At 44.9% G+C, this 11,208-nt stretch overlaps 1 protein-coding gene across 7 annotated transcripts in view; it reads left to right on the forward strand.

The window, feature by feature from the left end:
• LOC127006268 (uncharacterized) overlaps positions 1–10,547 on the forward strand; it is a 23,621-nt gene extending 13,074 nt beyond the window's left edge. Inside the window, exons 2-6 of one of the 7 annotated variants that reach the window (XR_007759366.1) lie at positions 3,022–3,188; positions 5,673–5,834; positions 5,982–6,069; positions 6,206–7,785; positions 7,828–10,547. Coding sequence is in view for 6 of the 7 variants with exons in the window: in XM_050875908.1 (XP_050731865.1) it covers positions 3,025–3,188; positions 5,673–5,834; positions 5,982–6,069; positions 6,206–7,351 (1,560 nt within the window). In the remaining variant the exon portion in view is untranslated. Of the gene's footprint in view, positions 1–427; positions 592–1,838; positions 1,864–3,021; positions 3,189–5,672; positions 5,835–5,981; positions 6,070–6,205 lie in introns of those variants that run through there. The other 6 variants (XM_050875912.1, XM_050875913.1, XM_050875908.1 and 3 more) reach the window with 6 other exon arrangements.
• The last annotated feature ends 661 nt before the right edge of the window (positions 10,548–11,208 follow it).

The following is an 11,208-nucleotide window of genomic DNA, read 5'->3' on the forward strand; positions in this document are numbered from 1 at the left end:
AAAAAAAAAAAAAACTTTTTGGCAAGGCCACTCACGACAGCTTAGTCCCGGTGACTCCACTTCTCCGGCGGGCTGGGCAGCTATGAAGATAGGTGGAAACAGGAGGTAAGCCCGCTAGGTGCTACTCCAGACGGGGACGAGTCAAGGTAAGGTGAAATTGGGGGCATACGCTATAGCTGCGCATCACCGCGGTACTCATCTATGTCACATTGTCCTTGGAGCATATAGTGGGTAAGAACCCATTACCTCGAGACACAGGGTACATTAACATGCCACTGGAATTAAGCCATCGTGAGTGGCCTTTCCAAAAGTAAGCGACTGATGGCGTACCCTGTTATCGTATGTAGCGAGAGAACATTACAAACCCCAGGCCCCGTATCTGCCTTCATCTGATAAATGCTGATAAAGTCGGCGTGGTTGGGGCTGTCCAAATTACCTCACCAATGCCCACCTTTGCCAACAGGATAAAATAGAACATTAGTCGGGCGATACCACCACACTAACAGCTTCATTTGTCGTGTTGAAGGCGGACATTGCTGTTTACATCTGCATCACTTACGGCTTGAATCACCTTTAGCTAGACAAGCCTCGGTAAGCTCACTAAATAGGGCAGTTTTATTTACAGCATAGGAAGCATGCAACAACAAAGAACAAAAAATAAAAAGCCCACTAAGCGCTGCCTCCTCAAAAGAGAAAAGAATGAGTGGCCAGGAGAGAGGTAAGCGTATTAAACAAACAAAGTGACTGTGAAAGCGGCCCTTAGAGTATTGTTGTATTGAGTATTCCAGGAACGCCCTGGTCTGTATAGTGTTGGGAACCGTTGGCTGAGGCAAAATACCACAAACAATGAGCTGAAGTTTTACTGATACTTCGAGTTCACATTAAAACAGAGTTCACAGCCAGTAACAAAGAACTCGGGACACTGCAGCGCGGCCCCCGTCACTGGTCTTCATGTACACCTTGCGCCTTGCAGCAGCTAACGAAGGATGTAGCGATGGTACGTTGCCGCTGTGGATCCTGGAATGACCAGCCAGCCTGAACAAACGACTTGGAGAGCGTAGACACGGGAATTCTCTGCAGTGGGACGGTAGGCAGGCGACTCGTAACCCCAGTTGAGTTATAAAAAGTCTACTCAGCCCTGCTGATGTAACATACTGCCGCACCATCGAGTCAACGATCAACCATTTTGTTAAGAGCACACAGTGTTGTTTGGTGTATGTTAGAGGGCATAAGTACTCGGTGTTACAGTACACTACCAATGTAGAAGGGTACCCCTGTCACTGGTATATGTAGTATATAGAAAACGGAGTACTTATGACCTTAACTATACACCAAACACCACTAAGTGCTCTAACAAAATGGTAGCTCATTGACTCGATGTTGCGGCAGTATGTTACATCAGCAGGGCTGAGTGAATGACACGATACGGGGGACGTGATGGCCGGCCGTGTGGTCCCTGAATTGTGTACGCTTGGCCGTATGAGTGTGCTGTGTTCTAGTCCAAGAGTGCTGAGGTGCTAGTGAGTGCGGCAGCGGGATATTCTGTCTCCGATCCGGTCCACTCTGATTATACAGGAAGGACTCATGTGACGTGGCAGTGATGGAAGGCGGTGCCCCCTTGAGGAGGCGCATCATGAAACTGCTTCGTTGATGGTTCGGAGCATCACACTGGTACCATTCCACCTGAGTGGAAGAGAGTCATCCCTATCTGGTAAAGGAAAAGGGATCGCCAGGACTGCAACAACTACCGCGGTATTCAACATGTCAGCGTGCCAGGCATAGTGCTTGCCCATCTGTTGCTCATGCCGATTCGCAACCAGTTACTGAAACTGCAGAGATCTAAGCAGTCCGGGTTTACGCTTGGTAAGTCGACAGCCAGCAGACCGTATCCCAGCTCTTCACGTAATGGTGGAGCACCAACGCGAATTTCAAAAAGGGATGCTTGCAGTTTGTTAATCTCAAGAAAACGTTTTATTCAGTGCATCGCGAGGTACTTTGGGATCTCCTGTAACTCCGTGGGATTCCTACAAGGACAATTGGTCTATTAACTGGCTTGTATTCTGGGACATACTGATGTGAAATGGGTGGGGGGCGTGTCTAACTTCTTCCCCGTGAACACGAGTGGTGCCAGGAAATTAGACCAGTGTATTAAAGTAAAACACATATCCTAACATTAGGGAGGGCCAAGGCGAGACAAATTAAATATGTATCAATCATGTATTAACCCCCCCCCCCCTCTCCCCTTCCAAACCGTTGAAATGAGTGTGGGAAGTGTTCTGCTTTCGTTGCCCTTTTTAACGCAAGTCTTTATAAGTAAATCAAGTTTATGTTAATATATCACAGTTTAGTCCTCAGCGAATTTATGATTTAAATTTATACTCCCCCCCCCCCCCCTCTCCCTTTTTGAGAGCGATTTTGATGAACAAAAGACACTTTGCTGTTTTTGTCTAGTGTGGCATTGTTATTGCCTCTAGAAGGCTGTAATTTGGCATGTAACCCCTCTTGGCAATGTAGTTTGACCAGCTCGAAGGATTTTGTGATAGCTCGATTCCAAATTTGTCGTTGAGCCGTCACGAAATAGCCTGTTTTTCGGCCCTTTTGCCGCGATTTGGACACGTCCTAGTTTTTTGCTTATAACTTTTTTATTTATTTATTTATTGCTTTCCAATTTTTTTACGATCATTAATCTGTATTAAAAGAGCTTTAATTTGCCACCAAGCACGCCTTCCTAGCTTCAGTAGTTTTCGCTCGAGCTCGACCAGAATTCGCGATGAACATTCGCCGAATCTGACTCATTTCACGCGCCGCGACAAAAAACTTTCCTGACGCCACAAAAATTAATATATCTGCATAAAAATTCATATATGAACACTTCAATATGTTGACTATCTTGTATATTGTATTGCCGTGCAATAACTTACATAATTCATACGGCGCCGAGGAGGGGGTCGTGGCTTTCCGAGATATCGGGAATCAGTCTGTAGCACAATGTTTTCATTCTTATCGTTTTCTCCTATGCAGACCATGATTCGCTCAGCGGCGTCCAGGGCGTGCCGGGCGTGGACCGCAGCCTTCATTAAGGCCAACATCACCACCACCACCACCGGGTCGTCCACCATCGGCATCAACGTGGAACGGCGGGAACGATTCCCCCACTCGGGCACGTCCACCTCCAGCAGACCGGCAGGGTGAGTCCTCGTGCTGGAGCGTTGCTAGGGCCGCTGCGACACATTGTGGTATTTTTGGTGTCAGATCGGTGAAATATGAGTATCTCACAGGGGCGTTCGCAGGAATATTTTCAAGAGCGGCAGGGCAAGCATGTTTTACGTCCTATACATAAACACATCAAGTTTCGTATCTCCCTTGGTGAACCACAAGGCAATGACACGCACAGCCTCCCAATATTTGCACCACCAGGTGTTCTCCTGAGGTTTCGATGACTATTAAATTTGTCAAAACTTGCAAACGAAAGTGTAAACGGGAGTATGGCAGATTTCCAAGGGGGGAACTGCCCCTTCCAGACCCCTTCTAAACGCTCATGGCAGCTTACAGGTAACGATCGAGTGACACACTGTTTACTATGGGAACACGATGCTGTGCCGCTCCTGGACGCGAGGGCCCGGCAGGTGCTGACCCTACCGGCACCAGCCTAGCCGCGGACACCACTGGCGGGACTGCCCAGCGCCCAGTGCCCAGCTTGATGCCTCGTTTGCCTGTCGCTTTGCTTGGCATCGGTTATCATTTTTTTTTTTTTGAGGAAGCAGACTTACAGTGCCTTCCACAATGATACACAAGGACTTAATGAGACTATAAGAGGCCAGATAGTCTGAACAAGGCAACTCCTGAGAGTGGGCTATTCACGAAATTCCCTCCCCATCCAATAATATATCTTACCTCCAAATAAAACTTTCAGTTTCAGTTTTTAATTATCTGCCCAGTTTGTTTCACTCCTCCACCGCACTGTTCGTGGACCAGTTCTTGCCTATTTTTTCCTGAACCTAACATCTACTTCATCGAGCCTTTAACACATTTAAAAACCGAGTAATTTTGCAGTATACGTCTTTCCAAGGGATGAAAGTAAGTTTTCTTTAGTCTTCTTCTGTACGGTAAGTTCCAAAGTCTTTGAATAATTCTGGTAATACTTCTCTTTTTCAAGAGAATTTACATCCTTTATGTTATAGGGGCAACAAAACTTAACAGCATAATCTAGATGAGGCCTAACCTGTGAAAGATACGATTTATTGATAATTATTGTTCCAGTTTCTAAAGCTTCTAACAATAAACCCGACTCCTCGAGGCTTCTGGCGGTAATACAGAGATTTCTGGTTCGAGGGTCAGCAATCACATGCACACCCAAATCCCTTTGCTGCTGGAGTGGCCAAAAAATGTGTTTTATGAATAATTACTCGGAGAATTATTTTTTTCCTACATTCAGGAGGATGTATTTGTCGATACTGAACTGTGTCATCCATTTATTGGATTATTTATACAGGCCGAGCAGTTCCTCCTGTCGTACCGCAGCGTCGTTGTCTGATCTGGTTTGTCCTTTTTTTTACAAGAGCAAATTTGCTGATGTCACTGGTTCTACTGTAGTCAAGATCGCTGATGTAGCTGATTAAGAGTAATGGACCTGAGAATGATCCACGCGGGACGCCACTAACGCGAGCCAAGTCTAATTGATCCAAGTCTACTTGAGCGTTTTAACCCAGTTCGCTGTATACCCGAGTTTGTCATCCATCTTGGCTCTGCATTTCCCGATCTCACCAGCCTATATGGAATAAACTGTTGAGCCGACTTATTCTGGACTATGAATTCCGTGCACAGGTCTTCAACTGACATTTAGTCATACTGATCTCAGTCTTCTGACCCCTGGCTCGTGACCTCACACTCCCAATTCAGCTTCCCCGTCAATAATGTTCATTCTCTCTTAAATAAGGCTTCTTAACCCTCAGGACCAGTTCTGACATGACTTCCCCATGAACTCCATCCAGTTATTTTTTTTTTACATTTTTTTTTCTTTACGTCTTGGCCTATTGCGCCGGTAGGCTTCTTCCCGGTGGATCATGAATTCCTGATGGTCGGTCCAAGGCTTCTTCCCGGTGGGTCCTGATGGTCGGCCCAGCCCGTTCTGGCGTAGGCGAGTGTTTATAGTGGCGCCATCTTGCATTGGCTCATGCTGCCCTCCCGGAGCTCATCTTTAATCCTAGAATCTAGAGTCCGGGTTGATAGGTGGTCTTCTGGACAGCATGTGGGTAGTTTTAAGCTACTCGGCGGCGGCTGAAAAATCCAAGCTTGGTGGCACCGGTCGGGGATTGAACTCGCGTCCTCCTGAACGCGGGGCCGTCTCGCTATCCGTACAGCCACCGCCTCCCCAAAAAACAATTGTTTTTTACAATTGTTTTTTTCTCTTGCAGTGCCACATTTTCTTTGTCTCACCGGAGGAGAGTATGCGACCGTTTGAGCGGTGGCTTGCTACAGTCTCACTCCCACATAGTTGTGTGTTCTTCAATTTGGGCACCCGCATATTTTTAAACTTAATATTTGCTTTCCGTTTTAAATGAAACCTCGTCGCCTCGTTTTCATCGCTTGTCACATTTATTCCTGCCGTGTGATAGGTTAGGGTTAATGGATGACAGGTAGGTGATACTCCTTATCATGACTTTTCCTTCCAGCAGAATGGAGGGTCTCGAGTGGAGGTTTCCCGCGGACAATAGGACACAGGCCATGGTGGCGGATGTGGAGAACGGCTTGTGTCAGAGCACCATCCTCACCTTCAATTCCAAGGCGCCCATCACCCCTGACCTGATGGAGGAGGCGCTCGTCCACCTCTACGGGTAGGTGCAGCGTGGGGGCAGAGGCATACACAGGTACTGTATAATGCCTTGGTGGATAAACTATGCTTCATATGGATGTAGTTACGCTGTTCAAGAGTGTGTGATCATACGTGCGACTTCTTCCTGACATTCATTTTCTTCCAACAGAAAGATCGAGTCTCTCAGAATTTGCCTCCGGCTACGGGAAGGCCGGCTGTGGGTCGCCGACATGCCGCGACAAAAACTAGATTTTCAGGTACAGTACTATTAGAGATATACGTGGCTACAGAGTGGCATAACTCCATGGCCTTGCCTTGCTAATAGGCAAAGTTTTGAGTGCTACATGTCATCCTTGTAGTCAGTCACAACACATCGCCGCTTTTGTCTTTCAGGTGGTGAACAACACGGACTTGGAGTACGAACACTCTGACCTGCATAAAGTAAAATTTGACCTCTATAATGGGCCGCTGTGGAATGCTCGGCTCATGCCATGCCCTCCAGATGCTCCCTGTCCTCTTCCTGAAGTGAAGGCAGCATATCCTCATCAGTGTCACCTCCTGATGTCCGTCCACCATGCTGCTAACGACGGATTCGTCGTAATGCTGATGTCGGAGCTGCTGTCCCGCATCATCGACAGCCTCCTCGAGGGATCACCCGTGGACACCAGGCCGGTCGGGGAGCTCCGTGACGGCGTGGAGGCCAAAGAGGAGGAAAACAAGATTAGGGAAGAACTGGAAAGGGATCCTGAGAGTCTTATGGCGGCCATCAGAAAACATCTAGCGAGCAAACATCTTCCCCTGCTCATGGAAGCTTATGGTGTCCCGAACGAACCAAATCCAACTACGACGTATTTGGAGCCGGTGCTCCTCGACAAGCAGACAGTGGAAAAGATCACTGCCAAGGCTCGCGCCACTGGCACCACCCTCAACGCCTGCTTCACTGCTGCCTTGAACGTGTCCATGATGGAGGTAGCGCGCGAGGGGGGTTTGGAAAGAGACGTCTACAGTATTTCCACATGGGTCCCCGTCGATTCCCGCCGACTCATGAAGAGCTGTAAGAACCTTCCCCTTGGCTTCCATGCCATGCCCTTCACGCAGTGCACCTCAACGCCACGTGATGTGAAGAAAAACTTCTGGCAGTACGTGCAACACCTTGACACCGAACTCCGCGGGAAGCTTAACAGGAACTACATGTGTGAACAGAGGGTACTGGAGGCGCTGATGAGGCCGGGATTCACGCACAAGGCTATGTTTGGCAGTCGACATATCCCTGACTGTGACTATCTTTTCTCAAACCTTTACTCTCCCAGTTCCACTCAGAAGCGAGGCGTGGGCAAGAATGTTCAAATAACAGCGGCGGGCAATTACATGAGCTTTCATACAGGGAACACTGGTGTAGGACAAGGTATATTCCCCTTTCGAGAACAAGTTCGCTTTCAAATCGCTTACTCCACAGGGGTCATCAACAGGAGAATAGCTGACAGACTGCTCGAGAAAAACGTCTCTGTGCTCAATGATGTCTCCAAAATGGTAGAGTAAAGGTAAATGTAGAACTATTTGGGGAGGCGGTGGCTGAGTGGTCAATGTGTTGGCGCGGCGTCCAGGAGTACGCAGGTTCGCGACTCGCCCGCCGCTACAAACAGGTCGGCAATTTTTCAGTCATCCCCAAGTGGCTTTAGACTACGGACATGCTGTCCTATATTCTGTCTAAAAAAGGATCAAAGTTGAGGTCCAGGGAAATGCTGCTCCAGGGAGCAGCATGATCCAAGCAAGATGGCGCCACCGTAAAAACTTGCTTCGCCATAACGGACTGGGACCGACCACCAGGCCCCACCATATGAGCCTACCGGTGTGGCGTCGAGTCTCGGCCCCTTGTTTTAGTCCGTCCGCTTTGTTTACATAGATAAAGTGGTGGATGAATTTCGGCACGTTACCGTGTCTATTGTCGACTGCTTGTCATACATGAGGTGCAGGTTATCTCATTTGTCACATTTACCGGCATACATGGGCTGCAGATTATTTCATTTATCACATTTACCGACATTGTCCCACCCAAATTTGCTTATATTTTTATAAAAGTAAATGACGTATATTTTGAATCTGAAAAATGCTTGAAATACGAGTTTTGTTTCTTCACCCCTTGCATGTCGGTAAATGTGATAAATGAGATAACCTGCAGCCCTTGTATGTCGGTAAAGGTGATAAATGAGATAACTTCCACCCCTGTATGACAAGCAGTTGACAATAGACAGTACCGTGCCGAAATTCATCCACACCAGTGTGTATGTATACAAAGCTGGCGAATGCGCAGATCAGGAGCGAACAGACTAAAACAAGGGTACGAGACTCGACTCCACAACGGCGCCATAGCCAAATAGTAAACACACACACACACACACACACACACACACACACACACACACACACACACACATACGTAAGTGATTTGCTTACTCTGACAAGGAATATCGCAATAACGCTGATATCCCGAATGACTTCCACAAACATTTGTGTTGTAACACTAGTACAAGGAGTTTCGAATCATTAGTGATTTTCTTACTCTGACGAGGAATAACGCTAATATCCCGAATGACTTCCACAAACATTTGTGTTGTAACACTAGTACAAGGAGTTTCGAATCATTAGTGATTTGCTGGCTGACGAGGAATATAGTTTATAAACTGAATGACTTCCATAAACATATATATGTGCTGTAACAATAATACATGTAGGTTCGGCTCATTACTAATTTGTTTACTTTGACGAAGAATAACGCTGATATTCAGAGTGACCTGCACGAACATTTGCGTTGTATCACAAGTACTATAAGTAGTTTCGGTTCATTACTCATGCATTTGCTTACTATGACGAGGAATATAGTTTATATTCCGAAAGACTTCCACAAACATGTGTCGTGACAACAGTACATGTAGTTTCGGCTCATTACTCATTTGCTTACTATGACGAGGAATAACGCTGCTATTCAAAGTGACTTCCACAAACATTTGTGTTGTATCACTATAGTCAAACCATTTCAAATAGTCCGTTTGGGCGTTCGATTCCGCGGGTCCTTTCCTCCCTTCTGCTCTGCCACACAGTCCCAACACCTATCCTTTCCTCTCCTACGTTACCTATAGGTAACATAGAAAATAGGTGCTGGGACTGTGTGGCAGAGCAGAGGGAAGGAAAGGACCCGCGGAATCGAACGCTCAAACGGTCTATTTGAAATGGTTTGACTATAGTATTACGTACAAGTAATTTCGGCTCATTGATAATTTATTTACTCTGACAGTTATAAAGCTGATATTCCGAATGATTTCCACAAACATTTTTGTGACACTAGTATAAGTAGCTTCGGCTCATTTCTCATTAGGAATACAGTTTATATACTGAATGACTTCTATAAATATATGTACAGTACCAGTAGTATAAGTAGTTTCGGCTAATCACTGATTTGCTTACTATGACGAGGAATAACGCTGATATTCTGAATGACTTCCACAAACAAAGCCATGGAATAGGAGAATTTGACAAACTTCATCTCAGGCGTCATGTTGCTACCAAAAGCGCCGAGCGGAATTCAAATGTGATGATAATTTTCCATGCAGCATTGGTATTAAATATTTTAGCCTAGTTCAATATCAGCCTGACACCGCTTCTAGGGCCGAAGACTTGCCCCGGGTGCATTCTTCCCAACTGTATACTGGTTCGTCAAGGGAGGCACAACCAGCCAATCACCGTGCGTCTTACTCATGACGTCATGAGTCACCACAGCCAATCAGCATTATTAGGAGAAGTGAATTGGCAAAATTAGGCAAATGCTTGCATGTAACTGCAAGAAGTGAGATTGTTTGACATTCAATAACTCAATTTTATTGTAACACATCATTCTGACCAAGTAAAGCAATGATGCATGTTTTTGTTGCCATGATATCAATTCATTACTTTCGTCTCCCCCCCCTCCTTCAAATCTTATTTTCTATGAGAAGTAGTACTAGCGTGAATACTGAATGGGCAACTATAGCATAATATTAAGTTAAATTTATATTTGCATTTGGAAAAAGAATGTTGTGAATACAGTGCATAGATGTATTGGTGTAACCCTGTTGGGGTTCTCTCTTTTCCTGCCACTTCAAGCCTACGACAAAATCATTGTTAAAGCTTAAATTAAGGATTCCTATTAAAATTAATAAAAACACTTTTACTTAAATTTTGTGTTCTCATAGGGAAGGTTTCCAACAATGGTAAGTGCAAGGAATGTCAACTGAGTTAAACTTCAAACTCCAAAGGGATCATAGAAAATGAACAAACGAGTAAAGCGGTGTGATAATGATAATTATTGTGACTTCAAATGTTTTATATCAGTCACAGTACACAGCAAAATTACTGTGAACACTCATATATAAAAACACTTTATTAATGTTCTATTGAAGGACCAATATTTAAAAAAAAGTTAAGTAGCAACGTAGCCTAGCACAGTGTGGTCAGATAAATGGTGGATCTATGTGACTGTGTTTCTTGTACCACATAAATGACTTTGTATTGCCCATGTTATTTGCTTATTATGTAATTTGCTACCTGTTCTCTTCCCTTGGTACTGTCTTCAGTTATGTAGCAAGAGTGCAACTTCGCAATCTTTTTTTCAAAGAAGTTTGATAAAAATTAACAACATTTCAGCATGCAGAATATTATTACTTATGTTGAACTTATCTAAATAAATGTTTTTTTTATGGTTTCGTGACATTTTTAGTGCCTTAATTGTTTTTTTTTTTTATATAATTTTTACGCCATTTCTACAGTGAAGAGCAGCATGCAATTGGCTAGGCAAGTAGGCTGCCAGTAATTACGTGTTAGTATTTGTTGATTCCAGCCAAGATCTTTATCAAATGGGCGCAGATTGGTTTCAAGAGGCATTCCATAATATTATGCTATAGTTGCCCATTCAGTATTCACGCTAGTACTACTTCTCATAGAAAATAAGATTTGAGGGGGGAGACGAAAGTAATGAATTGATATAATGGCAACAAATACATGCATCATTGCTTTACTTGGTCAGAATGATGTGTTACAACAAAATTGAGTCATTGAATGTCAAACAATCTCACTTCTTGCAGTTACATGCAAGCATTTGCCTAATTTTGCCAATTCACTTCTCCTAATAATGCTGATTGGCTGTGGTGACTCATGACGTCATGAGTAAGACGCACGGTGATTGGCTGGTTGTGCCTCCCTTGACGAACCAGTATACAGTTGGGAAAAATGCGTCCCCCGGGCATAGTTATGGTTTGATGGACCTTTATTTTAGTGACATGATAAAGCAGAGATTTGAGGTGGCTGTCGTACTATGAGTAATTTTTTTCTTTTCTTAAGACACACGTACAGATGTATAGTCTTTT

This window comes from Eriocheir sinensis, chromosome 32 (genome assembly GCF_024679095.1).
Source record: "Eriocheir sinensis breed Jianghai 21 chromosome 32, ASM2467909v1, whole genome shotgun sequence".
NCBI lineage: Eukaryota > Metazoa > Arthropoda > Malacostraca > Decapoda > Varunidae > Eriocheir > Eriocheir sinensis.